Raw genomic sequence first — 25,171 nt, forward strand, 5'->3', positions numbered from 1 at the left:
ATTATGTTAGCAAGTAATAATTTTCATAATATATGAATTAGGTATAACACTTTAAATATGACAGTGTGTGCAGTTAAAAACAATAGCATTTATTCAGGGAAACGTAAAGAGATCAGTGTAAATAATACATTTAACACGGAGCGAAGCATAACCGGTCGCTATTTATAAGAGTTTAAACACGAGGATAACAAAGACAATTGAAGTGATCCAATTATCGTGCAGTTATTTTAAAAGCAATTACATCTAAGTTAAGTGTAGTCTGAAATTGATTATAAACTATATATTTATGGAAAAGGGAGAGCTAATGTCGAGCTGTACTCCATATCTGTTCAACAAGGAGGTTTCAGCCGCAGCCTGTTTGTGTTAAAACAAATGCTTCTATACTTCCTACAGATGAACGTCAATCAATGTCACGGTCACGAATGATCTAAATATACAAGCCTTAAAGATTATTGCCTTTTAGGCAATAATCTTTAAGGCTTGTAAACAAGCATGACCCTCACAATGGGATGAAAGGACATTATCTGCGGTCCTTGTGAAGCATGTAATGCCAGTCCCCCGTCGGCAAATCAAACGTGGAGTCATGAACTCATTCGGCGGCTATTGGTCATCAGTGAGCAATAACGGTGAGATCATTGGACGCACGAGTACACCTGCCGCAATAACAATAGCGGATATCTACCGTAATTATACACGTAGTATCCTATAACGCGTAAAATAAACATTTACGTTATTAATTGTTATGATTGCCAATAAACCTTTGTGGTGTAAACAATATTTTCTCGAGTAGCTATACAATGATCTTTATGAAAGGTTTTAATGACGATCCTTAAGTGTTTGTTTTGTAAATTAAGAACAGCGGGCACACTGTCGTATCTAGAGATTGTATGGATATTTTTGTATCGAGGCGATATTCTACTTTACTTTACTCTAAAGTTGAAGTATCACACTGAATATTAATGTTTGGCCAGTAAGTGAGAACTAAAAAGCAAAAGCCAGACTGCTCAATTTTCAATCAATAAAATATTTGCATTTTTTGCACCTACGATGATACTTATTATATTGTCTTCACACTCGTACAAGTATGGTTATTAGCCTTTTATGTTTACATGAAAATTTGGCCATGCAATACCACTTCCAAAACAAGTATTGTGCGTGAAGAAAATGAAACAGCAGTCATTGGTTGATCGGCGGAGTCGCGTTATATTGCGTGACGCTGATTGGCTACAAGTACGGTGATAAATGCACTGTTTGTGTTGAGTGCAAACGTCCTTCGCTTCTTTCACCCGCTTGTTATTTATCACACAGTAATATTTGTTTCTTTAAAGCAAGTTCCAAAACATACGCTTTTGAATAGCAGAATTTCGACTGTAACGCTCACATTTGTAACTTATGGTGACTTTCAGATTCTAGATGTGATGATTTTATCTACAATCTTGTTCAAATTCAATAATGAAAACAAAACTGAAGAGGTGACCTCGTTCTACGATAACGACAATGACTGAACCAATTTTCTGTAAAATTAGTGAGTGAAAGTTTGGAAAGAGTGTCAAGCATGCCTAATTGAAGTTATTGTTACTCATCAGCACTCCGATACACGTCGCTCACAGCCTTGTATGAGGAGTAGGTACATACAGTATTTTAAAAAGTGTGAATTCAAGTTTTAAGCATATTCAATATTCTAACAAATAGAAGAGGATGCCACTTATCGAGTACGCGAGGAAGTTCAATAAAGATTGTAACAAAAGTTTTCATAGAAGACATAGTACAGTAAACAATGTTTTATGTTTGTTAGTGGTCATTAACTGTGTGACCTGTGTGTTGATTGCAGTTGTTAGATTTATGGACGATAAATATACAAAAGGGGCGAAGCTTAACGTGTCTGGCCCGTAAATTGTTTTATATGACAGATAGTAATCGTCGAATATAAATGCTCTGTGGAGATACCATCGCCGCCTTGTGAACATCATGAAATATAGGACAACATGCAAGTGTTAAAAAATAAATAATATATACTCATTACAAACTACCGTTAGTTATTGAAACAGAAATAAATTTCAATGTAAGGTTATCTGCTTGTTAGCCTCTCGATTAATAACATCCAAGTTTTTCCATACAGTTATTTATTCATGAAGACACCATTATGTTAACATTAAAAAATGAAAGGTTATTATGGAAATACATTCCATACATTCGTTGGGGTTACGATATTTTTTGGTCAAAATTATTAAGTTACTAAAAGTATTATTATTTGATTATGTCTTTTTAACTAAGAATGACACCTACAGGACCGGGCTTCTTACATCTTATTACGTTTAAGCTACTAGAATAAAAAATATATTTAAAGTGCGAGTACACATGCACGAATTGGAATATTAAGTGAAAACACAGTCTAAAGCAAAACCTTAAGTTACATTTTTACGAATTTCAGTACGTTTTACATCGATCTATTATCAGATAACTACAATCACCTATAATATCAGCTCATCGAAATTATCTCACACAAATATTCCTATTAAAGATTTGCTCGATGTTTCGAGGATTTTTTATAAATATCAAACTGCCATATTTTTTCTAACCGGACGTTATTTTAACATGACTAATAAATTTTTCGGTATGGATATATCTTAAATGTATTTACGGAACAGGTTGTGTATAGAAGATAACAAAGGAGACGATGAATCAAACGGTGTATCAGCATATTTAATTAGTATTTAAAACGCTTGGAGTTCTTTGATGGCAGATAAATTAATAAATGTAATGAATAGTATCTGATTATAATCTTTACAGCGTAAACTGACATCAAGATGATTGCAAACAACGTGTAATTTGCAACATGCGGAATGAACGTGTAATTTTTAGTTGGAGTGACTTGGAGACTGGCATGAGAATAAGCGGTTGAATAAGCCGTATGACGCCGTCCTTAGTACATTATCGCTCATCCAATAGTTTAGGCGTCATCATAGCGGGGTAATCAATTACAGTCGCTGAACATTACGTACATACACTAATCGCATTACATAAGGTCCTACGCAAAATTTTAAATTGCAATCTAGTGATGATTATTCATAACTAATCGATTCAAACCCGAACTTATTTTGGTGTTGTCAAGTAACAAACCATACACACTCGTATTTAAGCTATAAAATTAACATAACATAGTTAACTTTTATGTAAGTTTCCGCCGATTTTTCTTTATAGAAATCACATTTTGCAAAAAGAGATACGACTCTTTAGATTGAAAATGAAAATCTTAAAAGTTCAATTTTTGCAATTAACTTTTTAGATTTTACTTTTCACCCCATATTTTATGAACATACAAAAGCTCTAGACTATGAAATTGATTCCTAGTGTGTTGAACAACTTTCACTATTGAATAAATTGCTGTAAAACCGTAAGTGTCGTTCGAACTTTCTTCTGATGCAGAGATATCATAATCAATTCTTGATAATATATTTACGTCTAGTAGAATAAATTAAACTTACGGCTCTCTTTTGAAATCTACACCATGTTTCCCTAAGGTCACATTTTCTCAAGTTTAAGAGATTAAAAAATTTAATCAAAACTGTGTTTCATGAATACCTCATGAAACACAGTTTTGATTAAATTATTTATCTCTGACTTTTGAAGTAAAGGTAAAGAGGTATGGATTTTTCTATCTCTACAAACGTAAACGTATTGATAACTTTTCAAGTCTCATTCTTCGGAATCTTCCGAAAAACCTGATTAGAATGTATTCTTTCATCGAATACCAAATTTCCACTGAATCCGAGACATAAAAAGCTTTACACATAATCGGAAACGATAAAATTTATATTCAGATAAGCGAATTATACGTTTCCTAAACCTTTTCATTGTTAAGTAAAGGAGGTCAAAATCGCTTCAGGTGTTTCGTATTAAGCCCAGAACATCTTTTATTTTTGGTATTTTGCATACTTAATCATATGAGGGGCATGTGGACCTGAGCAATAGTCCACAGTATACTTATTAATGATATAAATTTGTTTGAAAATTTATTTTTTTGCCATTCTAACACGTTTTGAAAAGGAACAGAAGTTATGGTTCATGGTTAGTGACTCGTCTTGCTAAGACAGCGATAAGGATTTGTTTTATGTCATTAGTTTCGTATTAATCATATTGAATTAATTAGATAGATAGGTCAAAATAGAGACGTTTACGCAAATAGAATAGATAGTAAATTAATACGTCAAATGCGCTCATTAATAAGTCTAGAGTTGATAATAAAAGTAATGAAATACCTGTCCAATATCCAATAATGTACATTATTATTAAGTAAGTTATCTATTATTAGAAAGTATGTATCGAAGTATGGAGGGCTTATGACGTAAAAGAGCATCATATAGGCCCTTGATATACACTGTGGATAACATGTATAGCAATATAACCCAACACTTTTTCACGATAATTACTTAGATAGCGAATATGTAGGAAAATCGCACGGAGTGTAGAACCGGCAATGTTTAATTATACAAACAAATTGAAAAATAATTAGTTCCTGTATAGTCGATTTGTTATGCAAAATCTTTTGTCGTTACTGACCTCACCTAGATTCCTTATTGTGGATGACATCTGATATTATATTGGCTTATCTACTTCATCTAACCAGTCATCATGTGGACAGAACCTGACAGGTGTTCACTACGTATTATATTGAATCTCACGGCACATATTAGGTGTAACGTGTCCATTTAAGCATCACCAAATATGTCGATCACTGACAAAATAGTTCACGACAATGTTATCACATCCTGAATACAATTTATCGTCTCAGAACGATAAAGCTGAATCTTGTTAGTTATTCATTGGAAATAAATGTCAAAACAATAATACTTGTGTCGATGACGCTATCGGAGCGAACAGTACTTCCTATTTTCCGAAGTCCCGACTCTACGTAGTTATTAACATTGAGCAGTAGGAAGTTTTCATAAACAAGTATCATATAATTTTCCATGGTGACAGAGCAGCGAAAAGCTGTGTGTTAATGATAATGAGATAAAGATCTGTTTATAAAAATATTGTTCACAAATACGCACTAAAACATTCTTTAGATAAACGAGTGTAGATAAGCTTAATACATAAACCACATTTCATTACTCATAAATTATGATTTATTGCTAATAATGATATATATTTTTTGCTTTATTTAGACATTTGTTTTCGCGATTATAATAGATCGTGCTAATTTTAAGTTGCTGTATTGGAATTTGGCAAAAATATCGCAATTTTAATTCGTTTGTTGAAAGTAGAAAACAATAATATTTATTCTAAGTTACACGAAACGAGTCCTATGGCATGTCCGGTTAAATCACAGTTGCGTAACAAAAAAGGTTTAAAATAAATTAGCAAAAAGGTCGTATAACAAGTTGATAGCGCTATTTTATTGAGGTAAAGAGCTTTGTAATCTGAGCGCTAACTCTGCTGGTTAACGTTTAATAGGTTAATTGAATTGAATGACCGCACTTGTGTATTACAATGTTCTGGTAGGTCCGATGAGCCCATAACTTACGACAAAACTAGAAAATAAAATTTGGCAAGCTTTTTCATTGCAGTGTCATTCACGTAAACATACTATGGAAATGATACCCACGACTTCCCAAGACTATGTCACGACGAAAACAAACTAACAACCGTAGCACAAGCGATGACGTGTCCTAAATCACGCGACCAAGTTGTCACGGGAAGATCATACCTGGCATCGCCTATTATTATATCATGATGAAAACGATACACAACGTATAAATAAATCTTCTAACTGATTGCTATAATTTTCATATAAAATTGTGTCCTTACCCTGGGTCTTAGTAGGGTATAATTCGATGTCGTTGAAGAGGCTCTGCACGCGATCGGCTGAGGCCGGTTGGTCGGGCGGACCAACACGGCACTCCCATGCACTGGCTACCTCCCTGAAACAAAACAAAAGAACATTCAAACACACACACAACACTTGGTTGGCACTACCTACACTATTAACTAATACCACTAATTCACTGTACCTATTATGCCTTTTAAGTATCACCATATTTGCAAAGATTTCGAACAGGGATATTAAAAACTGAAACGTATAGGTATTAAACTATCATATTTATTATTGAGAAAATTTCGAAATATTTATTTAGTTTGAGAGTGCATGATAGTCAGTTACGTATTTCAAATATTGGTGGTAACTGAAGAACAAAGATAAGACGACAGAATAAATATTGTTAGATACCTAATCGGACGGGTAGTCATTCATGTGACGCCATGTATCACTATGTATCTACATACAACGTAGTGGTGAAACAGCGTGATTAATTTTAGTCAAATAAAAACAATTCCCATTGAAAGCAAAATCAACAAGTTTTAAAGGTATATAAGCTACTGTATTTGCACCACACTTTGTTTTACATAGAGACAGGGCAACATTCAATTTGTTGTAGTACGTAAATGGAAACGGCCTTCAATTCGGTATTGTGCTGTTTATATTAAACCTTACTAAAACCATGTGTACTTAATCAAATGTCAACGGACCTAACCGACATCATTATACCGCTTTAACGAACAACTAGATCACTCGACAGTCGATAGACGCACTGGCTAATAGCATATAGCTACTTGAATATGTATTAACCCATTTAGACCTACCGTACCATATACGGTACACTTGTTATATTTTTTTTTTTGCAGGTACTCGCATAATATTTTTAATATTATTTGGTATTTATGTCGAAAGAAGAATAGTGCTCATCGGAAAAATACGCCAGTGCAATTGAATGCTGATAATAGTGCAGATTTATTGAACAGTTTCGTAATTTATTTTTTCTGCGGAGACATGGCTTCCAACAGGTAAATATACTACAATTATATAATTTATACAAATATTTCCATCTTTTTATAAAACTAAAATACTTCTTGTTTCATTGTGACATTTGATATCCTAATTATTTATTTATTTTTTAGTTATTTAGACATGAATATGGTGTACCCTATTTGGTACGGTAGGACTATATGCCATTTCAATTAACTTTTTTTTGCTTTTCAGACCATTATCCCTGAATGACATCTTATCTTTATTGGAAGAGGGGGATGTTGAGACAACCGAAGGTGAAAATGATGTATTCATACTTCCGCCTGATAATGCGAATGCAGAACTGACAGACGAGGACTCTGGAGACGAAGATCAGGTCAATGTCAATAATCTACCTCCCAGCTTGCTCAGAGCGGACGCAGAGCTACGTCAACCCGCTACAGTTAGTTTGGACAACATTGGGGATCCGGACACGAATGATGAGCCCCTTCATAAAGTTTTAAAAAAATATAACTGGAGGAAACGGGATTACGAAGGCTCACTATCATTATGGCGACCTGATTACCACGTCCCTCAGGAAAAATCACCACTAGAATGGTTTTCTTTGTTTTTTTCGGAGGATGTTTTTGATTTATTGACCACTGAGACGAACAGGTACATAGGAAGAAAAAACCTTGCTGCTGATATAAAAATAGAAGAGATGAAGTGTATGATTGGTGTTCTGTTAGTAAGTGGCTATTCCTCGGTAAATAGAAGACGAATGTATTGGGAGAACTCGCCTGACGTGAAGAATGAGCTCATTGCTAGTGCTTTATCGAGAGACCGCTTTTCCTACATATTTTCAAATCTACATTGTATGGCAACCATCAGTTAGATTCTTCTGATAAATTTGCAAAAGTTCGGCCACTTATGAGCAAATTATCTGCCAAGTTTCTAGACCACTGTCCCCACAAAGAAAACCACAGTGTTGACGAAGCTATGGTGCCTTATTTTGGTCGACATGGATGTAAACAATTTATTCGTGGCAAACCCATACGGTATGGGTTCAAACTGTGGGTAGGAGCTACTGCGGGGGGCTATATAGCTTGGTTTGAGCCTTACCAAGGGGCCACTACAATTTTGAACGCCAGATATGCTGAATTAGGCCTTGGGGCTAGTGTAGTTTTGACATATTCAGATAAACTAATGAAACTTGAGCTTGGATCCAGATATCACTTATATATTGATAATTTTTTTACCGGGTTACCGTTGGTTGAAGAGTTAACAAAAAGGAATATGGGTGTAACGGACACTATAAGAGAAAATCGAACAGGAAAATGTCCTTTGATAGCTAATAAAGAAATGAAGAAGAAGGAAAGAGGAGAGTATGATTATCGTGTTAGTGACTCCATTATAATCTGTAAATGGCATGACAACAGCATTGTTACAGTTTGCTCAAATTCAACGGGGATATTACCGTGTCATAAGGCAGAGAGATACTCACAACAACTAAAAAGAAAATTAGTGTATCTCAGCCTCACTTGATTCAGAAGTATAACCAAAATATGGGTGGTGTCGACTTATCTGATCAAAATATTTCGTCAGTCAGAACTAGCATCCGGGGAAAAAAGTGGTACATGCCCCTTATTTTGCATTGTCTTGACATGTCAGTGCAAAATGCCTGGCTACTTTATAGATACAATGGTGGCAAACAAGATTTATTGTATTTTAGACGTCGCATAGCTATATCCATAATTGAATCGAATAAGTCTCGAAGCAAGCCTGGACCTAGCCGACAATCATCTCTAACTATGGATTCCCGATTTGATGACAAGGGTCATTATATAATAAAACAGCCCGATAATAAAAGAACGAGATGTGGACATTGCCACCGACAAAGCCCAGCAAGATGCATCAAATGTAATGTTGGATTGCATGTTGAATGCTTTCTTGCTTACCACACAAAATGCTAATTTAGTGTATGTTTTTCTTGTATTTTTAATAAGTTTTCATTTGCTGCGGTTTTTTTTATTCTGATTACATTTTTAAATAACTATGAACAATAAACAACTTTTTTCTCATTTTTACGGTATTTTTCTTACTCCAAATCCTACTGTACCATATGTGGTACGGCTATTTCCCAGACCCCTTTTATTTCAGGATTTTAATTTTTTAGGTTTTCCTAATATTTAGACCCCTATCAACCTATATACTAAGAAAAAAACAAACATTTTAGAAAAAAATAGTTTCAGGACTAAATGGGTTAACAATAAACACGAATTAGACTATATTTGTTGATGCTGGGCATAAACAGCCCGCACGTGAACGGTCGGGCGTTATTAATGAAAGTTCCCCACGGTTACCGAAGCATACTAAACGAACTGAACCTACGCATTAATGGCAGAGCTGTGGGAAGATGAAACAGCTAACAGTTCTGTTGCATCAGCACCAGACTTCTTCGATACGTCGAGTGTAATCGCAGCCGTAAACATGGTTTCCGGCGGTCGGCCGACAAAACATCGACTAAGGGCGTTAGGTTACCTATTACGATAGTGCCGACACTGCCGACAGTTATGTGACGTTCCCACGTGAAGCTAAACAACCGGTGACCACTTGATTAGGACCCTAGACAACTCACTTTACTGAGAAAAGCTTCGTAGTACACGATAGAAGTTAGACTAAGCGTTTCGGAACAAAATGCTAAGTTACTACGAGTTAGTTTTAGTAAATTGATGATAATAAATTTAAACACAAAATTCATATAAAACATGCAAACCAAGCTTTCAACTTACGAAAACTGTAACAATTCACATTTACAATCAATTTTAAAAGAAAATATCACTTTTGAATTTATGAAACAAATTAAAACAACACTATTAATAAATAACTTCATCATTTAAACATTGCGAACGACAAATAAGATAGGTCATGCGACACTGCACTGTATAATAAATGGCTTTATCAATGTGGCGAACAGTATTTCTGAAGTAAATATACGTATGTATGAATATTATCAGTACGCAGTTATATTAGCTAGAGTCTGTAACCTAGTGATGTCAGTATAAGAACGGGAGAAATATTCACATGACAGCCCAATAAATAGATTGCTGTATTTTTGAAGTAAATAATTATTGCATGCAAGTTTGTCTCCGCGCCTAATGCGCGCAATGCTTGGAAACGAAAGTTTGTAAACAATCTGTCCTGCTTAGCACTGAAATATGGATGCTAGTAGGGCTACTCCACAAACTTGAAGGCACTCGGCGTCAGCGACCTATGTTCAGAGTTCCTTTAGAATTATTTCAAGGATCAGAAATGAGGATATCCTTATATCCTCATTTCTGATCGAAGGAGAAGAACTGGAGTGGCCGGAATGGTTAGAAGAGTTAGCAAGGTGAAGTGGCATTAGGCTGGTCATTTCTGTCGAAGTACTGATAGCTGTTGGCGCAAAGGAGTCCTTGAGTGGAAACTACAAATATGCAAAAGCTTTAGAGCAGCTCCCCCTAGCCTGATAGACCGATAGACTGAAAAAATGTGGCACGGACTGGATGCGAAAGACAGAGGATCGGGTGTTGTGGTGCAGCTTCGGGGAGGCGTCCGTCCAGCAGAGGATTTCGATAGGCTCAATTGATTGGTTTGTGTATGAGTTAATTTTTCCCACAAGAAAAGAGAGACTTTGCCTATAGAATAGAATATATTTAGAGGAATATTGTTACAATAGGCGTTATAAATATACTCACTTATTTTGCAAAAAGAACAAAGCTAACGATGGCATTTTAAAATTTTTGGGTCAAAGTGTTGTTTCAAACTTTAGTCAGCTTGTTGAAAACTTGATGGTTGCTGTCAGTTTTTGACCTCAGTAAACTTACTACACTCGTGCGATTTTTCTATTGACATTGATTACTCATAACAGTCCTACTAATAAATATTTCTTATCACTTTGATGGGCATTTGACACATTCAGTCGCAAACTTGTTGCCTCTACTTCACTTTACAATATGAGTAATAAATAGTAGGCAGTTATTGATCGTAAAGATTGCTATTAGGGTGCGTTCAAACAACAAACATAGACAAAAGAGTATATTGTATTGATTTTTCTTTAAAAATATTATTATCATCTAGGCTATGTTTCGCATGGAGCACTATAAATGAAATTAAATCGAATAAAATTAATTTAAGTATTACATGTCTAGTTTAAGTTTCATTTGCACTGATTACTTTAAATTTCCTAACCGCTTTCAACATATTTTTATGTATATTGCTAAATATTTGGCAAATAATCGTACTTAGCTGAATCCGGTTAGACTGGGAGCCGACCCCAAAATAGCTGGGAAAAGGCTAGAATGATAATTTTGCAAATATTTGTAATACTGTCTTATTCCTATTTGTAGAGAATCTTCTAGACTTTCGTCGTATGTTTTTCCTCTAAACGCACCCTATTATTAGTCATAATGACATTTCATTGTCAGTCCCTTCAAATGAATCGGTTAGGTGTATGACTAAACCATAATCATTCAATTTGATGTTCCGAGAAGACAAGTAGGTTAAAATGCTGGTAATTTTATGATAAGTTCAATGATAAGAAATTAATATGTATATAGATGACTTCCTTTTGCATAGCCTCTGTCTATTGGTCATGATTGCAGGTTATTTAGTATACATAAAAGTGAAGAGTTCCTGACGCTTATTGGTAACTTTTCACCAGGACGTTTTTTTTTGCACTGCTGCGAAAAGGCTAAATCTGTCAACGAACCATATCCCGCGCCGCTCGAACAACCCTTGCGTATTCGGTATCAGTTTTATGTTTATTTTTCTTGATTTAGGAAAACAAACGCGATATTACAAAACGATATTACATTATATTTTAGGAAGTTATTCAGTAATGATAAAGAATGCAAATCAATGTAAATCAATCAGTTGGTTTGCTTAACAGTAATCTATTTAGTAATTGCAAGCTAGCTTAAACTAAAGCCCAAAAACATATTCTGCCAGCAACATTTCCGTAAAAAAAAATGTATTAAGCACGAATTATCCGATCTACCGCCGGAAGTTTTTAAAGCTTGCGTGATAAATCGACAAAGTAATGGAGGGAATTAGACCGCATTGCCGCATGTAAAGAGAAATGTTTTATTTACGACAATGCTAACTCACAGGACAATTGCTTTGCCCAGTCGAGGTGCGCCTACCTAATTTTGCTTAAAAAGCTGACGCATAATCATGTAATTGGTGTCTGCTTTGTGGTCAGGACTTTGATGTCATGTAATTGCGTGAATTAAAAATGAATAAGGAATTAAGTTTGTGGTTTGTATATTGTGTTACTGGAGTATTTATTATGTATAGGTTTTGTTAACCTTTTATAATAAAATCTGTCATTTTTGTAATGGGATCAGGGACCGGACAACCCCACTTTAGAGTTAAGCCGTTTGACAGGGTAACCCGTACACGGGGTAACTCATATCGCAGTGTTACCTTTTGTTCGAGTTACATCCTCGAAACCCAGCGAAATGGTTAACACCTTCATTATGGTAACCACGTGAAGGGGTTAACCCCTTCAATAACTTAACCCTTTGAAGTGGTTACCTCCACGAAAGGCTTTTATTCGTGTTACCCTGAATTACCCACTAAACTTGAGCTGCATACTTGCACCCTAGCGGCCCCTCATTGCTTTACTAAGACTACAGCTGATTTTCTTCTATCGCCGACGCGTCGCGCCGCGACTCGCGCCTCTCGGACAAACTACCTACGCGCGAAACGTCATATAGGTAACTAGCTGTTGCCCGCGACTTCGTCCGCGTGGTTAGAAGATATAAGTTAGGAATTTTTGAACGAAAGCCCTCGAAGATTAATATTTTTCCCCGTATTTGCCACATTTTCCATTAAATCTTCGCTCCTATTAGTTGCAGCGTAATTTTATATACCTAGCCTAAAACCTTCCTCGATTATTGGTCTATTGAACAAAAAATGAGATCAAATTTTTTAGATGAAATTATTTATAATAATTAAAAAAAAAATCGAATACAAGTTTTTTTTCATTTTTTGCATTTTCTGAGAAGATTTGACGGGTGAATCTTCGATTGAAAATTAGAGTGTTTTTTTATATTAATTCAAAATAAGGTGAAAAAATAAATATTTTTAATCACATAAATTACAGCGTATTTGGGACACAAAAAAGTAAGTTTTCACCAAATTTCGTTACAAAAATAAATTTTTGTAAAAGATAAAAATAAAAAACCACAATCTTGGTTTTTTAGATTTTTCACATAAATTTTGAGGTTATGTGAAAAAAATGTAAACACAAAAGTTTTAGATCTTTTTCTTTTAGAACTTTGCCATTTGACTTTTTTCGATACGAATTTTAGTTTTGCCGGAAATCGATAAAAACCGTTTTTTACTCTTCAAACGTCACTCCCACCCCCTTCCCGACCTCAGATCACCCGTAAATTATTTTTCCTTTCATTTTTATAATATTCCCCTCCTTTTCTAATGGGTTTCATCCTACTATTTTTTTTTTTGGTTTTAAAAATTATCGACCCTGGTCTACAAGTATAGATACGAAAAATATATATCACAACGTTTGAAAAGTGCGACAAGCAAAATTAAACTGTAAGATCATATCCACAATGATTTTTATTCCATGTTTACAAGTCGCTCGGTAAATGCAACAATGGCGCCGCTGGGCGGTAAGATGTCACGTACGCTCGTGGTTATACTATTTTCAAACTAATGTCTATGATAAAGAGTGCATATTGCATTGTCTTAGGTTGGAGTGGGTTACCCTGTTACAGTGTTACAGGGTAGTAAAGGGTAACATGTTCGGAACAGGGTTACAGTAATCCGTTCGAAGGTGTAACATATGTCATAGGGTTTTTTCTTGAAGCGCTTAAAAAAACCCCTTCAAAAACCCTTTCAATGAGTATCCGGCCGGTCCCTGAATGGGATACACTAACTGAAACCAATGTAACTGCAGGTCAATTGGTTTAGGTGCTTTACGTAGGTTTGTCCACGAATTGTGTTATCAAAGCTTAGACCTAATTAAATCAACAATACATCAACATACACCTTTTACACCAAGTCTTAAGTAGCTAACTAAACAACAGGAGTATTTCTGAGTTTCAACTGATATAGTTTAATTATAAAGATTAAACTATTGTAATCACTGATTTTGTTGAAACTAATACAAATAGATCTTGAACTATCCTGACATTTTGAACAATGCATACATTGTAGTAATATGTTTTGTCTAGACCTCGATTGTATTTGTATACATTACACATGCATGTTAGTACTCGTACTTAACACCTATTTTAATATTACTGTATGAATGTATTAATGCGATGCCTAATTTTAATACAATGGTGCGGAAAACTTAACGCGCTTAAATTTCTATTTACATTTAATTCCATTTTTAACGAATTATTTATAGATTTTTTACGAAAAGATGATTTTTTTAAAGTTGATAGTAATTTTCCATAGTCTTATTGTCTCGTCCCTTCTTAACTTAGATCTCTGGTTGATAAAAATATGTTTACAGTAGATACATGCAAAATTATCTGCAAGATATCTCAAAGTATCTTTAAGTCAAATTTTACGCAATAAATATGTAAAATACTGAGAATCGTAATCCTTATCTTATTAAGGTTAAGATCTTTTCTGAAAACAACAATGAAATTATTGTATTAATCTATATATATTATACCGTTGTTTGGAATAAAGATATAACACATTGGTTCATTGCTGCGCTTATAAAGTAAAATACAACGAAATTGTTTTTTCTTTTACATCACTACTTGAAACGGAAAAGTATAATGACATTAAACAATACCGATACCGATAGTAAAACTACAAACGAAAAGCGCGTGCGACCGAGTTGAGTGCTTACAAAAATATACCATGACATCATGGTGTGTGAACGAGACGGCTTGCCTTCTCGCTCGCACTGGCACGCTTATAAATACACGAGTGCATTTACTCCATTCGTGTTCGATTATGTATGTAGGTACGTTCGATTTGGCAGCCGACATCAAATAACGATTAAGAGATGGCTTAACAAAACAAGGTCGATGAAAATGACTGAAGTTATTTACAACATTAAAGTAGTCGTAGCTACATAACATAAATGGTCATGCCCCATTTCCGGACGGATAGCGGTGTTTACGACTCCTTGTTGTTTTGTTCAGCTATGAAGTGTGAGATCATATATGCCAAATTAGACATTATATTATAATGAATGACTTAAAAAATTGCGTTGTTTGTTACTGCGCCGCAAAATTACTTTTTATGATGTTCTTGTTTTGACAAAGACCACATTAGGAGGTTCAGTCACTTAATAAGTACTTACAGGTATGACACAAAGTAATTTTATTTCATATGAAAAACTGGAAATACCTGTAAGTAAAATAAACGTCCCTTAATATATAATCAGTTAATTTAAAGTTTGAAAGGAAACAACACATACAAAAATCAGTATAACTCGATGGCGAAGATTGCTAACAAAAAACTAGTCAAAATGAAAACATAAAAAGCTGACTAAACAGAGCTATGGCGTCTGACGTCATTCTAAGTTGATGACCTGGGTTAATAATGTCAGGAGTTCATACACGTGTTTGAATAAAATATATTAGGAGTTACTTACAACCAGCAACACAATTATGTAATTCTAACTAAGTCTGTTTTTCCTAATAAATAAATTTATTTAATTACAATAATAAAGAGCGTTTCTCTTACGTCATAGGCACCCAAAAGGGGAATAATATTATTTCCCTTTAGGTCACGATTATTTAATATTGTTAAGAAATACATGACAAATGGCGATGATCTCATGCCTAAATTCTGTGTTTATATTTCCATTAAGTATACGTACTGCAGCCAAAAATATCAAACTAGAAATGCTAATGAGATTTTTATTGAGTTTTTATCATTGAAGAATAAGATTAAAATTGAACGAAGCAAAATATTAAAGTGGGACATGTGCATGAAACAGAATTAAATAAAAGAGTCTCTAGCATGACAATGGAGCTAAAACAAAAAGCTCTCACTGCTCAAGGATGACGACACACAAATAAAAATGTCATTGTCGGCATATCCATCACTTCGCAAGAACATCTGTGTGTTCACAAAAAATAATACATAATCAGCGTCTAAATCAACAATTGGTGTAGAAGCGTAATTAACGACATCACCTCAACCCCACAACCTGGGCAAACAAGTTACCATGATGTCATTCTGATGTTGTTGACCTAACTAAAAGACGAGTCTGTTTCTCTGCGGTGCGGCATGATTTGTAGCTACAAATTTTTCAAAAGCTAATGAAGTGCGTGATTTTATCGCAAAAACAATGAGGCACAATATTTATGACATAATTTTATAAACGATTAGTATTGTTGTTACATCTGCCGCATGGCGGTTTATTTGTCCAGATGTTTTACTATTAACTTTTAAGTACGGTTAAGTACCCAAGTCAATTTTAGAGTATAGTTGCTTACCTGGCTACTGTTCCCTTCCATTTGATAAGGGTGTTAGATCTGTTTGTAGCTTGATCCTCGATGACGTCATGTTTTATCTGTTGGGGTGGCTCGAAGGCTTTAGGATGCAGAGTTGGGGTGCAGGCGAGCGGTAAAGGCTCCATTCGGCAGGCGATAGCTGCCCGTTTAGGCGGCGTGGCGCGTGGATAAGTGTGGTGCCGAGCACTGCTGACCGCGGCTGGCTCGCCTCGCCTTTGCTTCGGTAGTGTCCCGGCACATAACGCACTAGCTGCATTTTTCAGATGTGATCGGAATCTGTTATTATTGCTCGTAACACTCAACACTCCACCCTCCATCTTCATCTCTTTCACCACACAAATTTCACAACACTGAATGTATGTTTGAATCCATGTTGACTTTTTACCACTGTTTCTTTTTTGACAATATCACCTTATAGTAAAAATTAGTTTTAATCTTGCTAAAAATGTTTCTTTACTAGGTTCAGTCCAATCCATTCCTTTGATTTTTTTATTATAAATCTGCAGATCAGACCGGTCAGGAATTAAAATACTATATTATACGGGCAAATAATTGGGTATAATTTATTGGCTTGTCATAAACTCCTAGAAATAATTTGTTATGGTGGTACAAGTTACTATTTTTTAAGATATTATTCATTGTCGAAACATTTAAACTAGGTTTTGTATGACATTTCGAGGTTTTATTGCGTATTGTATGTAAATGTAGAATTCTTCGGAATAAAACAGTAACAGAATTTCTAAAGCACGTTTTCTGTCCTTTGTCAAAATTCGTACGTGTGGCATAAACAATAAATCACGCAAGGTGTATAAATAAACTGATCAAGTTAACATTTCTCACGCGGACGATCAGGTGCGAAGCTCTTATTTAAATTTAAAATAATAGAGGTGAATATCTATTTTTGCAAGTCATCTGAGGACTACGTCATCTTAGTTCATTACCTTGTAAATCTTGACCTTAATCTATTAAAGCTAAAAGGTACTGCAATTAAGTCTATTCCGATGACTAAATATGATTTTATTTATGTTCCTAACCACCTACAACTAGAGAATGGTAGAGCGAATTAATTTTCTAGCAAAATTAGTAGCGTTGTTGCGGTCTACTTGGCGAGATGCATGCTTGACTGCATTGCGACATTTACGGCATTGGCTTAGTATAACAAGCGCTGCAAATCTTTTCTGGCACTTGTAAATATATTTACGATCAAGGAAACCAACGTTAAATTGTATTGTTTGTAAAGAATTTACGGTGTTTTCTTCCGCTATTATAATATGTGTAGGTACTTGCCAAGAATGATTTGACTGCAAGAATTTTCTGCGGTAAGGTCAGAACCTTTTTAAGTTATGAAAGGAACGCGGTGTTGCGGAAGGCTTTGTCGTCGGTCCGTTGTGCCGCAGGGAGGGGGAGCGGGGCAAGTCGTGGGCGCGCTGACATCACCGCCGGAGCCAGCCGATCTTACATCACCGTCGACTGCCTCCCACCGGGGACCGCCTGCGCGCCCGCACACCTCCCCTCCATAATTCCTTTAAACTTATTGAAAATCGATCGTCGCATGCGCATACGAACTGTACTTTTATTTTCGACTGCACCAATTGAATATCAAGTACAAAAGGATTGCATAATTATTTTTTCTAAAAAGAATCCCAGAGATTTTTTTAATTCAACGAACATTCCTAAATGTATGTTTCTATACTTTTCTAACCGCTTTAAATAAAGCAGCTTCAGGGGGTAAAGCGGCCCCTATATAGATATCCATAGATGGTAATATGAATAAAGTCCTCATTATGGATATAAAACACTTGCATCACTCTTTATACTACAATAAATAGCAAGAAAAAATATCAGCTGATATTGATTCGAACAGTAGTAAACATCTTACAAGGAGAGCTAACAAGATTAAATTTAAGCCACAGAAACTCAAAAGAAATAAACGCATTATTTCTAACTAATATTAATTATAAAATATCAGTAGGTATCGTGTAACACTACCAGACAAAAAAAAACAACTACTCTATGAATCACCAACAAATATACAGAGGCAAACAAGGAAGATCTACTGGCCTATTAAAAAATTACAGCGTAAAATCGATTAATATTGCTCTAAGACTCGAGATCAAGGCTAACATCGCCCACGATTATTAATTAATAATTAATTGTACAGCATTTTCAATTTGACTCAGTTATAACCTTTATTAGTCAATGCTCATTCAATAACTGAGTTAAAACAATAGAGCGATTAGATTACGTAATGTTGCATTTCACAGAAATTATTGAAATTATAGAAATAATACTTTCTAATTTAATTGTATGTGTTCCAAAGCAGTTTTTTATTTTAATTTAATCCTTGATTTGGGAAGCGATCAGATTTTCTGGCTTTATAAGATAATGTCTCATAATCAAAAGAGTCTTAAGAAATGCTTTTGAACGAAGCAATAATAATGTTTTAACGACATCATCAAAGGAGTATCAACGTTAAAAAAATAATAAAATAGAACGAAATAAACCTGCATTGTATGTATGTGAACCCTAATCATTATTTACGAGCATGTATTAACAGTGTAGTGAGCTAATCGTACACTATTAGAGGTGATACGATTACTACTATGATCGTATCGGAATCAATGTATCCTTTGATCACGGATGTAAACGAATGCTTTGTGACAATTTGTTATATTGTAAAGGTCCGTTGAAACGTAAAGCGCTACGCATCCGACATTTCCCACGGCAATGATGTCAAATTGGTTTATCAATCACTGCGGGACGGATGCGGTGCGGAGCGGGCTGGCCGCCGTACGTGGGTGGTGTGTTTTGTAGTGCGTACAAGCTGTTGAATTCATGACGCGATGTTAATCGACCGGCGGCGGTGGGATGCGCACAGCCATTTGATACAGACGAAAAGATACTCACTTTTTACTTAACCTCTTTCCAAGTATAAGAAACTTAACATCAACAATTAATTGCATCATTAATCAAATACATCGCACGAGCTTAATATTTGAAGTCATTTCTAAACCGTTAGGTGTTAACAATTGTTATAATAGCTTAAACAGGTTTAACGGCATCTTGTGGTGCGCACACGGACGTGGCTACAGTAATTTGAGAACGTTGTGCCGACTTGTTGCGGAAGAGGCTAAGTATTGTCCATTGATCGCTAACAATAGAGGCCCGAGGTCAGACTTTAGTGGCACATCGATTGTGTTCTCATCTAGAGAACGGGTTCAGAACATCCTCGCAGTCTTTGTACAATAATAGCTGCTAACAAGCGGATGAAAAGTCCGTGTATCTCAATTCGTACTACTAAGGATATAATAAAATACTAGGCTGAACGAATCACAAACCGGATTAAGGCAGTTAAAACAAAAGTGCAATCTATTATTCTCACCCTCAACGTATGCAGCGTGACCGAAAGCTTTTGGCTTAAGTATTAAAACACTGTAAATATCCAACCAAACATGATCAACCGACTGAACCCTATCGTTACTGTATCTATTTTATTTAGAACGTTGCAACAAAGTCTGAAGCCTTCCTAAATGTTCCTGATGACAGCCAACATGCGTTAACCACGTGGATGAGGAGTGTGCATAGGTGTGAACCAAAATGTAGCGGTACTTGGAATACTCACTAGCGCAATAGACGCCATACATTTACAAATACCACTGAATCTCACTCTATCTAAGTAAATGTATTATACTTTTGAATTATAAAAACTTTGAAAGAAGTGATAAAATTGGTCAAGAGCTCCGAACAAATAGGCTAAAGAAAAAGAAATCGGTTGGGAGACAAGAAAAAAATCCTTTTCCATTTTTAAGCGTTATATGTAAGCTTTAATGCAAGCTATTCATTTAAAATCGTAGGCTCTATTGCTTAGTCGAGAATTTGCCAGTATAATGTTTTTGTTAGTCTCTATGAGATTGAAAACAAGATGACCAACCCAAGCGAGAAACCTTTTATAGATCAAAATCAATAACTTTCACTGGCAGTTTCTGAAGACGACTCATTCAGATGTTTATTACCTCAGCGTTCAGTTTTAGGTGTTCGACCTCTGCATGGCAAATAGAGAGCGTATCTCACACGGTGCTTCTCAAAATAGAATGCTCAGTATTCCGGATTCTATAGCCATATGAGGTATTCCTATTAGTCATGAACATAATTATGTGGTTCGACTTAATTATTTTATTCTAAGCAAAAAATTAGCTTTCTAGTGCCTATTGCATAATTTTTATTGCTATGATTTTTTAAGTCCTCCATTTACTACTTAATAAAAAAAATAAGTAGGAAACCGCTGAGTAGACGCGGGACTGTAATCATATTAAAATTCATAGCAATTTGGTGATCCTGATACTGTTAGGACTCGTGAAGAACTAATTAATAATTATCTTATCTTATAAACGTGTTTTGCGTATTAAGGATTGAAAGTTTCTAATTCAAAATGATTTCAAGGTGACAAATGTGACAATATGATATAATATTTATGTACCTACATCAATTAATAAGTTTATACGCTTTCAGTATTATATAGTCGCTTGAATAGAGTTTTAAATCAAAGTAGCCATTTTATATTTTAATATTACAAACCAGTACATGAGCAATGTTAACAAAAAACAGCCACATGACCAATGAAGTCATCGTTGCCAACACTCGTCATCAAAGCGACCAACTTAGAAATGACCGTTGTAAATCAAAATTTATGAAGTTATACTGATTTTTTTTCTGTCTATTATTAAATAATTTTATTATTCTTCTAGCCGCAATGCGTTAGAATTATATTTGTTCAACATCACCTGAGAAAAGTATGTCATCGTTGTTAATAAATTAAATAACATTAATAGTACTACAAGAATAAACTGTCCAGGCTTGCTATAAAAAAAGGAAATGTACACTTCAGAATGTCAAGTGATATAGTACGGCTATTTTTTTTATCCAAATTAATAACATTTTACAGAAAAAGAACACCAAGTTGTAAAAGAGATCTTTGGCGAAACTAGCGCTTTTATATCGAACCTAGCTTTTCGCCCGCGGCTTCGCCCGCGTCGCGGTTGGTTATATCGCGTTTCCAAGAGAACTCTTCAAAAGACCGGGATAAAAACTATCCTATGTTCTTTCTCAAGGTCAACTCTATCTCTGTACCAAATATCTTTAAAATCAGTTCAGTGGCTTAGACGTGAAAGCGTAACAGACAGACAGATAGACAGAGTTACTTTCGCCTTTATAATATTAGTAGGGAAGTAAGGATTACGATACATGTTTCAATTTAGTGATGATGAGTTAATAAATATTTTTTTAAAGAAAAAACGCTTATTTTTATGGATTGTCAGAATATAGAAATTATTATAGTAGGTCAGCATAAATTCCGCGAAATTTACAGGTCAATCAACTCACGCGAGTTCTATGATAAAACGTAATTAGATCATTCGCTCGTTATATCACATTGTACAACGAAATAAATGGCCTCTAAATTGTTATAAATTATATTAAACTTGTGGCGTTCTTCAACAAACATTAATTTTGCAATGTTAAATATTTGTGTAATAATAAATGGCTTGGTACTTAGGATAACGACCATCTGAAGATATGTTAACAAAAATTTTGATTGACTTGAGCAATCCAACATCATACTGTATGGGCTACATGTGCCAACAATTTATGTATGTACATATAACATACCTATATGTATTGTTGGGTATATACGAGGCAAAACGTCTTGTCATTGTACTTATTTACTTATTGAGTATGTGTACAGATATATTTACTGTAAACGCTTCTAATGATGTTTCTAGTAGCAATATACAATTACATACAACGATACTTCAGGGTAAAAATAATTAAGTTTTTGCTATCCAGTAAAATGCAATAATATAAAGGCATTTTTTATTTTTTTATGAGGTTACGTAATTTAGATTTGAAATAATATTTGAACCGCGAAATAAACGTCATCTAATAAACGCTAGTCATAAAGTAATAAAATTAGTACTTCGTATTCGCGTCAATAGTTTTATTATAATTATGTACTAACATAATGCATTATGTAATATATAATGATATATAGAAAACAACATTACTAACAATACTATTAAAATAAAAACAATGCCGCAGTGTTACTTTAGATCAGCAACAAATAATAGGAAACAATTTCAAACTAATTAAAGACATGAAGCATTATAGACTTTGGTGCTTTGCCAAACTTCAGTAAGCGGAAGTGGAAAGTTGAAACTAAGCATTGCAACAATAAGGTGCTTTATACATATTTATATTTATACCTACACACATTATAAGGGACCAGCTTCACTTGCACCACCTAATTCTCAGACAAGCCCAACATATTATACCTCAACACAAATCGACAGCGCTCATAATACATGAATCGGTAAGTATGCAGTATGCGATACATTACTGACATACATAACACAAGTATGTATCTCGCATTATTTACCCGTATAAACTAACAGCGATGGCAATTCTCCACCCGTATTAAATTATGTTCATAAATCAGTTTTACACAACATCACTGTAAATAAACTGACATGGTATGTTGAATAACTAGCGAAGTAAAAACTTGTACGTGATCTAACCGCGTATGTACCACGCGCCGAAGCTGATCGCGCAGCACTGGTGACCGGCGAACGATAGCGACACTCCGACCCTACACCCGGTACCACGAGACCGGCGACGACACACAATAACGTAACAAAATCGTGCACACAGAGTACGGCAGCGTACGCGGCCCCATCGCGACTACAACTGATGATACGAGCGACGCTAAACACGCTAAACAGCAGAAGGAACGGGCATTGTTGCCCCGACACCAGACGCTGATAACAACGCCGTGTACGTACTACTTTTTCCGCATTCATCTAAATAAAGTTACTGTTCAACCAAATTTTATTGTAATAGAAAAATGCATTACTGTTATATTACAAAATACTAAAATGTATATTTTGAAATAGCGAAAACGACTGCCGCAAGGCTAAGTTCAGTAAGCGACTGTTCTACAGTATCGTCCCCGCACTTGGCAACAGTTTTTATCGACTGAAATCGATGCGTGGCTTCAAACGTACAGTTAATCAGCCTTAAAAACAAACCTACAAGCTATAGCATCTCACGAAGCTAAAAATTAAGCTTTCATTTCAGAGTACACTTCCATCCTACTTCTCCTAGTAATTTTAATTTACTACAAGAAATAAATTAGACAGTAAATAAATCCTGACGTAAACCGTTAAAAGAAAATAATAATAATATTCTGCAAATACATCAAGCAGATACGTTACGTAGGTGCGGCAGGGGTTTCGCTAGGCTCTATCCTGGGACCTTTGAACTTAAAGTATAAAAATATTTTTACCAAGTAGTAACAGCGCATGAACTGATAAAAAAACAGAGATCACTATTTCTCGAAAAGGTGGTAATTGGGTGCCATCACGTATTTACGACGCCATGTATTTATTTGAGTGTTTTAAACTCCAGTAACATTATGATAATCTCTGCCAAATTTTACACGGATAGATCAAGTAAAAAATAGAGGCCACGCCTATGGCAGGCGACAGGAGTAACGTGCTTCGTGTTTACACACATGGTTGGGTGTTTACGAAATCAATAAATTCGTTACCATTGATTCATATTATTTCATGATTGAGATTTAATGAAATACTCAATTTAAGCTTACACAAAGCAACCGATTGTGTTATTAGGAAATTATGGCAGTGTCAGGATTAGTTTATATCTAAAGTAACTTTTACTTCTAAGTGTTGAATGTGATTTATTATAAAGTTAACTTGGATTTCACCCGCTTTTTTCATTCGTCCCGTTAAATAACTATTAAGAAAACATAAATACTAAGTTGAATACTAAGTTGTTTTATAATTTTCATAATTCTTTAGTCAGACACGTGAGTTTTATTTTGAGCATGTTTTTTTGCAGAAGAAGTAAACATCAATCATGGCTGTCTGCAGAATGCTGATGCATTGCGTGAGGCACCAACACAACATCCGTCGTCGGACAATGACCAAAATAAAGTTGATCGGTTCGCGGCACATCGCGTGGAGCATGCTGCTATATTTTGGCAAGTCGACCGGTGCGTGTCGCGGGCGCCCGATGGCATCATCGCTGTGGAGGATCGTGACGTCACCTCGCCTTTTCCAAACGTGGCCGCCAGACGAAAATAGTCCCCGCCCCGCTGCCGACCGCGGCCCCTCGCCTCGTCACCGACCGAATTAGCGAGCGAAGCGGTCGGCGTTCGACAACGGCACCAACCAGCTATGCGGAGCCAACAAAGACAATCCACTAACAAGTTCAGATGGTTACCTGTTGAATGTACAAGCAGGTGCGCATACAGTCCACTACTCTTAGAGTTCACAAAGCTTGTATAGAAAATATATTTTCGAAATGGAAAGCACTGTACGGTATTCATAGCACTACGAAATTATTACGCACAACATCAGAAAGATGCGCATAAAGGTTTATTTACAAATACTTTAAATCCCGCAGCAAAAAATAATATTCAGCTGAAGCTCTTTTTGATAATAAGGCAGTGAATAAAAATGTTTATCGTAAGATGTCGTGACTAGTCGATATAGAACTAATTATTGACATTTTCGAAGCCTTGGCTTTATATTACCATTACAAATAGGTGTTGGTAATATTATAAAGGCTTCCTACATCAGAAACTTGTAACATTCATAAAACGTCCTAAGATAATATTACACTTCTTTTTGTTTTTAAATTCATGAGATAGACAGACATCAGCGACAATTTAAATTAAAATATTATTTAATAACGGGGCTTTGAAGATATCATTTCATTGGTTTTCTCACCGAATGTCGTAATTAAAAACAAATTAAGGTGTTAAAATTATTTAACACTCTATTTTAACAGTCAGAGGTACAGATTTAAGATCAGA

At 35.2% G+C, this 25,171-nt stretch overlaps 1 protein-coding gene across 5 annotated transcripts in view; it reads right to left on the reverse strand.

The window, feature by feature from the left end:
* Positions 1–25,171, reverse strand: part of LOC113492616 — a 46,793-nt gene that overhangs the window by 13,088 nt on the left and 8,534 nt on the right. The window contains exons 1-3 of one of the 5 annotated variants that reach the window (XM_026870158.1): positions 22,712–23,031; positions 16,264–16,781; positions 5,812–5,924 (exon numbers count right to left, since the gene is read on the reverse strand). In XM_026870158.1, coding sequence (XP_026725959.1) covers positions 5,812–5,924; positions 16,264–16,604 — 454 coding nt within the window. In that variant the 5' untranslated portion in view covers positions 16,605–16,781; positions 22,712–23,031. Of the gene's footprint in view, positions 1–5,811; positions 5,925–9,576; positions 9,710–16,263; positions 16,791–22,711; positions 23,032–25,171 lie in introns of those variants that run through there. The other 4 variants (XM_026870160.1, XM_026870159.1, XM_026870161.1 and 1 more) reach the window with 4 other exon arrangements.

This window comes from Trichoplusia ni, chromosome 4 (genome assembly GCF_003590095.1).
Source record: "Trichoplusia ni isolate ovarian cell line Hi5 chromosome 4, tn1, whole genome shotgun sequence".
NCBI classification, from domain to species: Eukaryota; Metazoa; Arthropoda; class Insecta; order Lepidoptera; family Noctuidae; genus Trichoplusia; species Trichoplusia ni.